Raw genomic sequence first — 15,001 nt, 5'->3', positions numbered from 1 at the left:
TCCACTTCTACAGCGGAACCACCACATACATCTAGAGAGATGGTTACTCTTACATAGTAAAAAACGTAATCTAGTTCCCTTTTCTCTAGTACATATTCAGATGTTTGGGGACTAGTTACAATTCCTAGTAGGACGGGGCATAAATACTTAGTTACATTCATTGAAGATTTTTCATGTATGACTTAGATTTATTTCATAAAAGAACAATTGAATTATTTTTTAATTTTAAGACCTTTTACATGGTGGTACAAAATCAATTTAATTCAAAGGTGCCTATATTTCCTTCCAATAATGCCAGGGAATATATGTCAGATTCCTTTCATTTGTATTTTTCCAAAATAGGTATAGCGCATCAAACTTCATGTGCACATAACCCACAACAAAACAGTGTACCAAAATGGGAAAATCGTCACTTGCTAGAAGTAACTCAAGCCTTATTACTTGACATGAATGTTCCCAAAAGTTTCTAGAGTGGTGCATTAATTACAGCATGCTTCTAGATAAATCGAATTTCCTCAACAATCTTAATGGCTAAGTCACCTCATGACATCTTACTTCCAGATGCTCCACCATTCTCTTTGCCTCCCAGAGTCTTTAAATGTATATGTTTTGTTCACTTGTTGGAGTCAGGCCATGATAAATTGGATCCTAGAGCCATCAAATATGTTTTTCTCATATACTCTCGAACATAGAGGTTATTGTTGCTACAACCCCTCACTTCGCAAACAATATGTGTGCGCAGATATCGCTTTCTTCAATTCCACTCCATTCTTCTCAAATGACAATAAATCTCCTTATATGGGAGTTGTCCCTATACTTGTTGTAGGTGACGAAGACTAGAAATAGTGCACTAAAATGTTTTTGGGATCAATATCCATAAAGGTCATTGAACAAGAATTTGTTCAACCTAGCAATCATTGGTAAACACAAAAAATTGTCCTACTGTTCAGCCTACCCTTAATAGAACATTTCATGGATATGGGCACTATCTCATTTTTCACAACAAAGGAATCCTGATCATCAGATATGGGCACTATCTCATTTTTCATTTCAGTATAAGCTACCATGCGATACTTGGAATTTCTCCATATTACAATTTTCACTGCCCATAAATTTAAAAAGAAAAAAAAAAAAAAAAAAGTCATCTGTCCGGTCTTAAGCAAGGGGAGTCAAGTGTTAGTTTTGCACCATTTATAAAATGGTGGTGAGACTTTAGAAATACACATGGCATGCTTGTATGGCAATCCAGACCATCCAAATCTATGGATGGAGCACAAGTGCATCATAAAAAATCTTCACTGAGAAGATAACATTAACCATCAGATTTGTCCTTCCAAATTTGGACCATTTACTTTTATTTTTAACCATCTATCCATATGATATCCTTTAATTGGATGGTTAGGATTGCTTGATCAGTGTGATTTAGAAATGTCTGATTTTAGAAATGCTCCATCAACAATGAGATCCACAATCTGGATGGTGTGAATAGCTGTAAATCAATCTGATATGTAAGGTGGATGAGTCACTGCCAATTTTTAAATGGTGCCAAAAAAAAAAAAAAAAAACAAATAGATGCAATAGCTCTATTGATAAATATGAATTCCCTTTCTATTTTCAAATCAGGTAGAGAAGGAAAATGAAAAAAAAAAAAAGTTGGGAGAGAAAAGTACAGAAAGAGAAGAGGGGAGTCTAACAACATAGAAAATCTGCTACATAAGAGAGAAATGCATCCACAACAGTCCTTGAAAATTCTGATTCAAGCTAAATTGTTGGATGTAGCTCGATGAGGCTGTTACCTGGCTCTGGTTTCTGAACTCCTCTGTTTCTCATTGCCTCTCTCACTCTTGTCACTTTGTTCCATTGGCTAGCACTTGCAAACATGTTCGCTAGAAGAACATAATCCCCACTTTGAAAGAAGCGAATCCAACTGTCTGCAGATCAAACTATGTATGAAAAAGTTGGACAAAGCAAAAACTTTCGAGGAAAGAAATCAGAAAAGAAAACAAATAGAAGAGAACTGATGTAGTGTACAAACCTCAACTGTTTGAGAGCTAATGTTGACTTTTCACATCTATATAAAGGGTGGGAAAATTTTCATACCTATTGTCAATGATGGTGCTTAGAAATTTCTCATGTAGGTGTTCTATTAGGCGTTAATTGTTTGACTTCTTTGGTTAGTCAGAAAGAACCCAGGCAAGTTCATTGCAACTCTCCACCATACAGTCGATTGCAACCTGTAAGATGATATAAGTTCATATCCACCTCAATACAACAAAAATGGCCTTGTGGCTAGAAATGAACAATCAACCAAACCATATACAAGAATTCCAAGACATAACAGTGCATTCATATATATTTACAGATTTTAATGCATGGATTGTGACATCTTTGGAAGAATAATAGATAATGAAGCTGTTAAAGCTGAGGTCTTTGCATGGAGAAAGCACAATGATAGATAATGAACCTGTAACAGAAATGTTTTTTGTGGCACATTTTGCAGATGAGCATTAGCACATCCAACTATTAATATTTTTCTAGATGCACCAAACAGCTCAAATCCAGTGAATGTGCACTAGCTGATACATACTCAATTTCATTCTCATTCTGGAATACATCTAAACATGCGTTAAAATACAATACATAAATGCAGGGGAGAGTAATGAGATATTAACATACAATACACAAATGCAAGTGAGTAATGGTCCATTTTACTAGATTACAAGCAAAATGTCAAAATCTGCTTATAGTACTTATAGCTAGTTCAGATCCAAAATCTTCTTTTGTGGAAACAAATTCTATCCATGATACAAGACCACAACAATTTGCAGATAATTTCAGCAAAGATTGAAATTCCTCTAGAATAAACAGATATCATGGAACCATGATAAAATCTCAACAGCAAAAAAAAGAGGGGCAGTTTCAGTACTAACAATGACCCTTGTTCTGTCAACATTGGATCCCATGCCCCTTTGACCACACACAGGGACACGTAAGCTCATGTATATTATTTCTTTTGATCAATAGCAAGCTCACATAAATCAATTCAACCAAATTGGCTAAGAAGGAAACAACAGTAAGCCTTCCAATGCGCAAAATTACCCAACGCCAAATGGCATGAAAATACTCCTAGAGAGTAGAAAAATATTTTTTTTCATTTTCAGCAACATTAAGCCTTCCAAAAAACCACTCAATACTAAATGGCAAGTAACCATCAAACAACCAAATCCAAATCAGACAAAGGCATCCAATACAAGGCATCACCAAAAAAACCACAGAGAGAGAGAGAAAGAGAGATTTAAGAACACAAAAGATCCTTGACAGAAAAAATACAACACACTTGGTGGAATGTATTTCTACTCTATGATATTTACAACCAGAAAATAAGTGAGGAAGCAAATATAGTATAAGAATATTATATTGGTATAAGAAACAATAGGTGGTTTTCCAAAGGCACACCTTTGCATTTTCCATTTGTTTTATATTCCAACAGCATCAGTTTTCAGGACCATGCCACGAACAATTGAACAGTTATGCAGACCTCCTCCAAGAAGCTTTACGACACGAACATTATCTACATTAAAGTTCACTGGGTTCTTGGGGCAGACCTGGATGCATGCCTGTAATATAAAAGAAGTCCAGCTTTTGAAGTTTTCTCATAACCAAGGGACCAAAAATAATATTAATAAATAAACACCAACATTCATGTACACACATCCGCAAGAAGAGAGTACAAAATATCTTCTTGTACAAACTGCTTGCTGGCCACAACAGCTTTCATTCGGTAAACAACTTCATCCTTGTTCCGCACATCCATTGTTTCCGAGCCCTTTTCAACCAACTCATCTAAAATATCAACCGTCTAGGCATCAACAGAGCAGAAATCAGCATATGCACAATGCCTAATGAGCAAAAGGTTCGGAATACAGTTTGACAGGTCATTCAGCAAAGAAATGAAGGACCTTATTGATCGCTTTTGTGTAGCCACTAATGATTTCACTTGGATGCAATCCCATCCTAATAAGCTCCTCCGCATTTTGGAGAAGCTCCCCAGCAAAAGATATCGTCAGATTAGCTCCATCACCAATTTCTTCCTGTTGAGCTTTGCCTGCTTACACGAGAATCTTGGCAGCAGGATGTTGTACCTCAAGTTCATTCACAATAGTTGCAGCATCATTTGTAACAAAGAGTTTGTCCAAATGATTAATGACCATCAAATTCATACCTAAACAGAGCATGTACAAAATCCACACACAATAGGGAAGTTCCATGTTAGTCACATTTCAAAATCAAACAAAGAGAGAGCAAGGTATTATTTATCACACACCATGAAACAGAAGGATATAAAAAAGTTGTTCTTTTGTCCTTTCTCCATCAAATGCATGTGGAGATGTATACATGCGGATTCCTTACAATAAAATATGTTCATCAAAACCACAATGCAGATAGAATAAATGAATGAAAAAGAAGATCTATGGAATGCAGATGAGAACAGAACAAAGCTATAACCTATAACCTAACCTAAACCTATCCTCAAATCCCAAAACCTATAACTATAGCCTAAACCTTAACCAAAAACCTATAACCTAACCTAACCTAAACCTATAACCTTCACCCAAACATAAACCTATAAGCTTAACCTAAACCTAAACCTATAACCTAAACCTATTCTCAAGTCCCTATCCCTAAACCTAAACCTATAACATAAACCTATTATCAAATACCAAAACCTAAACCTTTTCCTTTAATGTATTCTCAAATACCTAAACCTAAACCTACACCTAATCCTAATCTCAACTCCCTATCCTAAACCTAAACTTAAACTTGAAAACCCAAACCTAAACCCGGTCCCGAACCCGAACCTGATTTCCTAAACCTAAACCTTGACATATTCTCAATTCCTTAAAGCTATAACCTATAACCTAACCTAAACCTATACTTATAACCTAAACCTATCCTCAAATCCCAAAACCTATACCTATAACCTAAACCTTAACCAAAAACCTATAACCTAACCTAACCTAAACCTATAAACTTCACCTAAACCTAAACCAATAACCTTAACCTAAACCTAAACCTATAACCTAAACCTATACCCAAATCCCTATCCCTAAACCTAAACCTATAACCTAAACCTATTCTCAAATCCCTAAACCTAAACCTAAATCTTAATGTATTCTCAAATGCCTAAACCTAAACCTACACCTAATCCTAATCTCAACTCCCTAGCCTAAACCTAAACCTAAACTTGAAAACCCAAACCTAAACCCGGTCCCGAACCCGAACCCAATTTCCTAAACCTAAACCTTGACATATTCTCAATTCCCTAAAGCTATAACCTATAACCTAACCTAAACCTATTCTCAAATCCCAAAACCTATAACTATAACCTAAACCTTAACCAAAAACCTATAACGTAACCTAACCTAAACCTATAAACTTCACCTAAACCTATACCTATAACCTTAACCTAAACCTAAACCTATTCTCAAGTCCCTATCCCTAAACCTAAACCTATAACCTAAACCTATTCTCAGATCCCAAAACCTAAACCTAAACCTTAATGTATTCTCAAATGCCTAAACCTAAACCTACACCTAATCCTAATCTCAACTCCCTAGCCTAAACCTGAACCCGTACCCGATTTCCTAAACCTAAACCTTGACCTATTCTCAATTCCCCAAAGCTATAACCTATAACCTAACCTAAACCTATCCTCAAATCCCAAAACCTATAACTATAACCTAAACCTTAACCAAAAACCTATAACCTAACCTAACCTAAACCTATAAACTTCACCTAAACATAAACCTATAAGCTTAACTTATACATTAACCTATAACCTAAACTTATTCTCAAGTCCCTATCCCTAAACCTAAACCTATTATCAAATCCCAAAACCTAAACCTAAACCTTAATGTATTCTCAAATGCCTAAACATAAACCTATACCTATTCCTAATCTCAACTCCTTAGCCTAAACCTAAACCTAAACTTGAAAACCCAAACCTAAACCCGGTCCCGAACCCGAACCCGATTTCCTAAACCTAAATCTTGACCTATTCTCAATTCTTTAAAGCTATAACCTATAACCTAACCTAAACCTATACTTATAACCTAAACCTATCCTCAAATCCCAAAACCTATAACTATAACCTAACCTAACATAAACCTATAAACTTCACCTAAACCTAAACGTAGAACCTTAACCTAAACTTAAACCTATAACCTAAACCTATACCCAAATCCCTATCCCTAAACCTAAACCTATAACCTAAACCTATTCTCAAATCCCAAAACCTAAACTTAAACCTTAATGTATTCTCAAATGCCTAAACCTAAACTTGAAAACCCAAACCTAAACCCGGTCCCGAATCCGAACCCGATTTCCTAAACCAAAACCTTGACCTATTCTCAATTCCCTAAAGCTATAACCTATAACCTAACCTAAACCTAAACCTATAACCTTAACCTTAACATATAACCTTAACCTAAACCTAAACCTATAACTATAATCCAAACCTATTCTCCAATCCCTAAACCTAAACCTAAACCTATAACCTAAACCTATTCTCAAATCCCAAAACCTATAACCTAAACCTTAATATATTCTCAAATGCCTAAACCTAAACCTACAATCTTAATCTCAACTCCCTAGCCTAAACCTAAACCTAAACTTGAAAATCCAAACCTAAACCCGGTCCCGAACCCGAACCCAATTTCCTAAACCTAAACCTTGACCTATTCTTAATTCCCTAAAGCTATAACCTATAACCTAACCTAAACCTATTCTCAAATCCCAAAACCTATAACCTATAACCTAAACCTAAACCTATAACCTATAACCTAACCTAAACCTAAACCTATAAACTTAACCTAAACCTAAACCTAAACCTATAACCTTAACCTTAACATATAACCTTAACCTAAACTTATAACTATAACCTAAACCTAAACCTTAACCTGTAACTTAAACCTAGACTTATAACCTTAACCTAAACCTATTCTCAAATCCTAAAATCTATACTTATAGCCGAAACCTAAACCTAAACCTTAACCTTAACCTATAACCTATGCTTACAGCCTTAACCTAAACCTATTCTCAAATCCCAAAACCTATACCTATAACCCAAACCTAAACCCAATCCCAAACCCGAACCCGATTTCCTAAACCATTCCCTAAACCTATAACCTAAACCTAAAACAAAACCTATAACCTAAACCTAGACTCATAACCTTAACTAAACCTATTCTCATAATCTATAACCTATACTTATAACCCAAACCTAAACCCGATCTCGAACCCGAACCCGATTTCCTAAAACTAAACCTTAACCTATAACCGAAACTTATACCTATAGCCTAAACCTAAACCATAAACTATAACCTAAACCTAGACTCATAACCTTAACCTAAACCTATTCTCAAATCCCAATACCTATATCTATAACCCAAACCTAAACCCGGTCCCGAACCCGAACCATGTATTCTAAACCTAAACCTTAATGTATAACCTAAACCTATACCTATAACCTAAACCTAAACCTATACCTATAACCTCAACCTATACCTATAACTTAAACCTAAACCTTAACCTATAACCTAAACTTAGACTTATAACCTTAACCTAAACCTATTCTCAAATCCAAAAACCTATACTTATAGCCGAAACCTAAACCTTAACCTTAACTTATAACCTATATTTACAACCTTAACCTAAACCTATTCTCAAATCCCAAAACCTATGCCTATAACCCAAACCTAAACGTGATCCCGAACCCGATTTCCTAAACCTATACCTTAACGTATAACCTAAACCTATACCTATAACCTAAACCTATACCTTAACCTATAACCTAAACCTAGACTTATAACCTTAACCTAAACCTATTCTCAAATCCCAAAACCGATACTTATAGCCGAAACCTAATCCTTAACCTTAACCTGTAACCTATACTTACAACCTTAACCTAAACCTATTCTCAAATTTCAAAATCTATGCCTATAACCCAAACCTAAACACGATCCCGAACCCAAACCCGATTTCCTAAACCTTAACCTTAACCTATAACCTATACCTATACTTATATTCTAAACCTAAACCTTAACCTATAACTTAAACCTAGACTCATAACCTTAACATAAACTTATTCTCAAATCCCAAAACCTATACCTATAACCCAAACCTAAACCCGATCCCGATCCCGAACCCGAACCGGATTTCCTAAACCTAAACTTTAACCTATAACCTATAACCTAAACCTAGACTTATAAACTTAACTGAAACCTATTCTCTAATCCCAAAACTTATACTTATAGCCAAAACCTAAACCTTAATCTTAACCTATAACTTATACTTACAACCTTAACCTAAACCTATTCTCAAATCCCAAAACCTAAACTTAAAACCTAAATGTATTCTCAAATCCCTAAACCTAAACCTACACCTAATCTTAATCTCAACTCCCTAACCTAAACATAAACCTAGACTTGAAAACCCAAACCTAAACCCAATCCCGAACCCGATTTCCCAAAACTAAACCTAAACCTTAATCTATTCTCAATTCCCTCAAGCTATAACCTATAACCTATAACCTATAACCTATAACCTAAACCTATAACCTTAACCTAAACTTAAAACCTAAAACCTAAACCTAAACCTAAAACCTAAATGTATTCTTAAATCCCCAAACCTAAACTTATACCTAATCCTAATCTCAACTCCCTAACCTAAACCTAAAACTAAACTTGAAAACCCAAACCTAAACCCGATCCTGAACCCAAACTCGATTTCCTAAACCTAGACCTTAACCTATTCTCAAATCCCTAAAGGTATAACCTATAACCGACACTTATAACCTAAACTTATAACTGACACTTATAACCTAAACCTATAACCTAAATGTATTCTCAAATTCCTAAACCTACACCTACACCTAATCCTAATCTCAACTCCTTAACCTAAACCTAAACTTGAAACCCCAAACCTAAACTTGAACCCGAACCCGAACCCGATTTTCCTAAACCTAAACCTTAACCTATTCTCAATTCCCTAAACTTTAACCTATAACCTAATTTAAACCTAAACCTTAGCCTATTCTCAATTCCCTAAACCTTAACCTATAACGTAACTTAAACTTAAACCTATAACCTATACTTATAACCTAAACCTAAATATATAACTTAAACCTAAAACCTAAATGTAATCTCAAATCCTTAAACCTAAACCTACACTTAATCCTAATCTCAACTCCTTAACCTAAACCTAAACATAAACTTGAAAACCCAAACCTAAACCCGATACCAAACCTGAACCAGAACCTGATTTCTTAAACCTAAACCTTAACCTATTCTCAATTCCCTAAAGCTATAACCTATAACCTATAACCTAAACCTAATTTCTTTTCATTTGTCTGGATCACCTCTTATATGTTCTTTCTCTTTTCATTTGTTTTTTTTTCCATAAGATTGTTTGTGTTTGGATGGATGCAGTTTATATTTGGATGAATGTAGTTTATGTTTGGATGAATTTACATAGTTTGGGTTTAGATGGATGTGAATGTGAATATGATGAAATATATTATATAACACCTGTTATATAATATTTCGTAGGTAAAAGTATTTAGCGACGAATATTTTCCTCGCTAAAAGTCTTATCCTTGTTTGTAAAATTGTTACGGCCTTTAGCGACGAAACTTTTCGTCGATCAAAGTAATATCTAGGTTTTTTAGCTACGAAACAGTTCGTAGCTAAAAGTAATTTTTTGAAAAATTGTTTGTAGCCTTTGGCAACGAAAAGTTTCGTTGCTAAAATTCTCATTCACAAATTTTAGCTACGAAAAATTTCGTAGCAAAAAGTAATCGATTCGAATAGGGGGAGAAATTGTCTGTAGCCTTTGGCGACGAAAATTTTCGCGGCTAAAAATCTCATATACGATATTTAGCTACGACATTTTTCGTAGCTAAAAGTAAATTGCCCTTTCGCGACGAAACTTTTCATCGCCAAAAGTCTCATCCACGATTTGTAGCTACGAACATTTTCGTAGCTAAAAGTAGCACCGTTTAGGTGAAAATTTTCGTTGCTAAACGTCTCATCCACATTTTTTAGCTACGAAAATCTTCGTAGCTAAAAGTAATCCACTCGTTTTTTGTTTGCGGCCTTTAGCGACGAAAAGTTTCGCTGCTAAAAGTCTCACCGATGATTTTTAGCTACGAAAATTTTCGTAGCTAAAAGTAATCTATAGAAAAGGTGGTTGCGGCCTTTAGTGACGAAAATTTTCGCCGCTAAAAGTCTCATCCATAATTTTTAGCTGCGAAAATTTTCGTCGTTAAAAATCGACGAAAAGCTTTTTCTTCACTAAAAGTTACCTTTGGCGACGAAAATGTGTTTCGTCGCTAAAAACCCTCTTTCTTGTAGTGACGTCCAAGGATGTGGCACTGCTCCATCAGAATGGGATCATGGATAATTTTCTGGGAAGCGATGATGATGTGGCCCTCCTATTCAACCGGCTCCGCATTGGGATATTCCATAATTTCAAGGGAAGCTATCTTTCGGATGTACATGACAATGTGCAAAAACATTGCGAGAACAAATGCAACATGTGGCGGGCGAGCTTGAAGCGCGATTATTTCACCAATCCATGGTCTTTCATTTCTTTGATTGCGGCGTCCATCCTCCTCCTGCTCACCATCACCCAAACATTCTTCACCGTCTTTCCTTATTTCTGACCGCGGTCCCTAGTTCTTGATCATCATGTTTTAATGGTTTAGATTATTTTGATTTTTCTAATTTGTGTTTCTCTACTTGTGTATGAAAAACATTACTGTATAATATAAATCCATCTTCATTTTCTCATCCCCAGTTGTTCAGGTTCATTTAACTGTACTGATCCCTATCAGGTTCAAATTGACTCAGATCAGTTGCATATGACTCAGACGAGTCACCTATATATAATGACTGCCAATTGTTAAATTCCCTTCTTATACATTGATACGCCATCTCCTTAAGCTTCTAGAGGGAAAAAATCACAACACAAAACGTTAAACAATTTACTATGAAAATGATATTATAAGAGATGGGATGGACTCACTGAACTAAATGACTTCAAAATTATTTTCCAAAACCTTAATTAGCTTTGTTCCGGAATACCTTAAAAACGTATTAACATTCACTTAGAATACCCTAATCCTGATTATAGCCTATATATATATACTATCATGACCTGAATTAGAAACAAATCACGCACTTATGCAGTTCTGCGCATGTCGTCGATGGAACCTTCGATGGCACCGATAGCCATTGAATACCAGCCAATAACATTGAAAACACCTTCAATTGCACCAAGTAGCAACTCCAAAACTATACAACAAGCAACTCAGATTTTCTTGAATTTTTTCGATAGAAATAAGTGTCTGTCAATGACATCGATAGACTCTTTATTTCAATCAGATTGAAGACATATGACAACAAACCCAAAATTAAACAGACTAAAAACTACACGCAGGGCCACTATAGAGTACCACTACTGGAGCGCACTATGACTGGTAGGTGTTATTTTGGTGACGGTTGGACGTGAGCTAGATGGCTGGACGTCACCCTCTGATTAGCTCGCTTTAGGATGAATTGGGCATGTGTCGGGAGCTTAAGAACAAATTGGGCTGGCCTTTGGGTGATCAAAGCCGTTGATCCGGTGGCCCACCAGATGCATACGTGATAAATAACAAAGCATTGCTACTTTATCTATGCATACCGCAACACCATGTGTCAGAAGTTAGCTCCATTGGATTGCTGGGCCTAGGCTGTAAGTGGGCCAGGCTTGGATATCAACTGGTGGCTTGGCCTGACCTGTTTAAAATTAGGTCTTGTGCAAAGGCCTGGCCCATTAATAGTGTCACCATGGTACAGTAGTTCCTGCATCTCCACCACACACGTGACAAATGGCCCATGTGTCTAGAACCATCTCCAGGGAAATCAGAACTATTTATGTGGTGGGCCCCACTTGAACAGACTATAAGTGTGAAAAGACTAATTGGAAAATCATAACCCATCGGTTGGCGCAATTTTAAAGGTGGGTTTCATTCTCCTGATGGCCCACTGGGTCAATGAATATCAGTACCGATGCCATCAAAGCATGCCACATGTGTGGTGATGATGAAGGACACGAACGTACTAAATGTACCTTTGGCCCCCCATGTATGGCTCCCCTGCCTTGTGTGTCTGAGAGCTAAAATTATAACTGCTGTGGCGTCTAGCAAAGTTGTAAGGGGTGCGGGTGGATTCCTGGATCCACCATGGTGGGTGGATCCTTGACTTTGAGGCCCACCATGATGTATGCCTTACATCCATGATGTCCATTTGTCTTGACAGATCATTTTATATATAGCACGATCCCAAAATGAAGTAGATCCAAATTTTAGGCGGAGCACACCACACCAAAACCGTGGTGATTGACCATTAAAAACTTTTGTGTGCCACATAAGTTTTGGATCAAGCTGATGTTTGTGTGGTCCTCTCATCCAGGTCTTTGATATGTTATGAACGGGCGGATGACAAATAAACATTCTGCTGACCCCTAATAAGTTTTTTTCAAGGTGGGTTTTCAATCATCACAATTTCTTGTGGTGTGGCCCACCTAAGATTTTGATTTACTTCATCTTTTATATCGTGTCTTAAAATGATCTTGAAAAATGGATATATTGACCAAGGTGATTATCAAAGAGAAACTGAAGTCATGCTTAGTTTCTATTGGCCTTCAAGTTTGAAGACTAGAGGGAAATTCACATTGAGTTCTATACATTGGCATGGGCTTTTGTAAATTCACCATACTCATCAGGAGATTGCCTATGATTAGTCTTCAAGTAGGATGTTGTTAGGATCCGTGGAACTTGGCCATCAGAGGTGTTTTGTTCATCCATCCATCACTTTTGCGGGTTGAGCTCAGCTCACCCAAAGGGAAATTTTATAATTTCACGTGGAATTTTATATGAACCCTAGTTCATTTGGGTTAAAAAATATATATTTTGTAGTAGTTGTTATTATATTGAGAATCGTTTCTTCATTTTTTGCCTTTGAGCATAGTGAATTGGTGTTAATATATAGATATACTGAAAGGTAACCATACAAATCGTTGTATTGTAGTTTGTCTTTTTTTACTTTCTTTTAATTCTGATATTATTGTGTGTGTGGTTGAGAATGGATTTCTTCTCCCAACATGATGGATGACATGATATAAGGTAGCTACATCATGGTGTGCCCCCCAGTCAGGGATTTACTAACCTTAGTGGATCCAGGATCCATTGAAAGCCTTGTCCATATGCAATATTATCGCCAATGGTTAGTTGTATAGCTGTACGTGAGTCGAACCAAGTCGAGCTTGGCCTAGCTCGACTTGGCTCGACCAGTAGCTAACCCTAGCTTGAACTCGGCTCTGCTTAGTCCTCAAGTCTAACTGGTTAGCTCGGCTCGGTTTGGTCAACAGTTCAAGCTGAGTTTGAGCCTACGCGACATTTTCTCCAACACGTAAAGGGCATGTTCAAATTTTCATATAATGCAAAACAGTTGGGTTGGGTGCGGGTTGGGTCAGTTGGGTTGGGTGGCTTGGTTGAATTAGGTGTGGGTTGGGTCGGGTTGGAAGTAGGCTTGACTCGACTCGAAGTAAGCTCACCTCGTCTCGATCCACCAGCTCGCCTCGAGCTTGACTCGAAAGTTTTGGCAAACAAGCCAAGTTCCAATGGTAAGCTCAAAGCCGAGCTCGAGGAGAGCACGGCAGAGTCAAGCCAAGCTTGGCCCACCTCGACTCGACTAAGCTCGATGTACAGCCCTACTCGCTGAGCCCCTGCCAAGACCAATTCCTGCCCCTCCAAGGATGCAATCTGCATCCGATTTTCTCCCTCCGGGTTGGACTAATGCAACCCCGCCTAAAGCAGTAGTGATAAAGATGCCCAACATTGGGGCTTTCTTGGGCCCACCCTGATGTTTATTTGCCAATCCAACTATTCATGAAAGTCACATGGATGTAGATAAAGGAAAAAACACACAAATATGATCAGCTTATCCAAACTTCTAGCAGTCCTAGAAAAAATTTAAGGTTGGGCGTTCAATCCGTGCTATTTGGTCCACTAGACCCTTGGATCTGTACCACTGATTGTGGTACAGTATCCTCCTTGGACGGACATGCCACTTGTGTAAGACATCAGTATCATGTTAATAATAGGGCTCACCATGAAGGTCACCTGATACAAAAGTCAGGTATTTCCATGCATCAGGTAGGCCACACTGTTATAATCCATGGATGGCCAACACTGTCTATGCATACTGATCTGACCCACTCAGGGAATTGATCAGCCTGATTTTTATTTTTTATTTTTTTTAAAATAATCCTCATGGGTTTATTTTAAAAAACGTCTGCAGATGCGATGGAGAGGAAAAGGAGTGCGATGAGACCGAGAAGAAGATGGGTTTTTCTCGGAATCGCCATATGCTGCGATGAAAAACGAGAATTGGAGAAAAAGCTGTTGTCATTGGAGTTCGTTTATTCATGAAAATGCATGCAGAGAGGAGAGAAATCAGAGTTGCACTCGTGTGAGTGCACACGTGTGCTACATCTGCTCATCAGGTGGGACCCAACGTGGAGATGCCCCAGTTTCGGAATCGAGCTGGTCCACTCATCGAGAGCGGATTGTGTCTCTGTGGGGCCCACAGGGAACTTATGTGTCCCATCTACTCTGTCCATCTGTTTTATCTCATCATTTTAGTGTAAAAACCTAAAATTGAAGCATATCCAAAGCTCAGGTGGACCACACCACAGGAAACATCATTCTTCCTACTGTTCCATTTGGTGTGGTCCACCTGAGCATTGGATATGATTCGATTTTTTATACATGCCGTAAAATGATCAGATAAAACAGATTTACGGCATGGATAAGACATATACATACATGATGGCCCCACAGAGTTTACTCAATCGGCTCTCCCACTCATCTGTCAGGCCACACGTGCGTGCGTGC

At 37.4% G+C, this 15,001-nt stretch overlaps 1 protein-coding gene across 1 annotated transcript; it reads right to left on the bottom strand.

Annotated features, from left to right (window-relative positions):
* Positions 1-3,476: 3,476 nt before the first annotated feature.
* Positions 3,477-4,207, bottom strand: LOC131231809 (T-complex protein 1 subunit theta-like). The gene is made up of 3 exons (XM_058228116.1): positions 3,960-4,207; positions 3,713-3,859; positions 3,477-3,617 (listed from the first exon to the last, which is right to left on the bottom strand). Exons 1-3 carry the CDS (start codon positions 4,011-4,013, stop codon positions 3,477-3,479), a joined length of 342 nt encoding a protein of 113 aa, XP_058084099.1. The 5' UTR covers positions 4,014-4,207.
* Between the last annotated feature and the right edge of the window lie 10,794 nt (positions 4,208-15,001).

Source organism: Magnolia sinica, chromosome 17, assembly GCF_029962835.1.
Source record: "Magnolia sinica isolate HGM2019 chromosome 17, MsV1, whole genome shotgun sequence".
Lineage (NCBI taxonomy): Eukaryota > Viridiplantae > Streptophyta > Magnoliopsida > Magnoliales > Magnoliaceae > Magnolia > Magnolia sinica.
The sequence above is the reverse complement of the archived record's forward strand: the minus strand, read 5'-3'. Positions and strand labels throughout refer to the sequence as shown.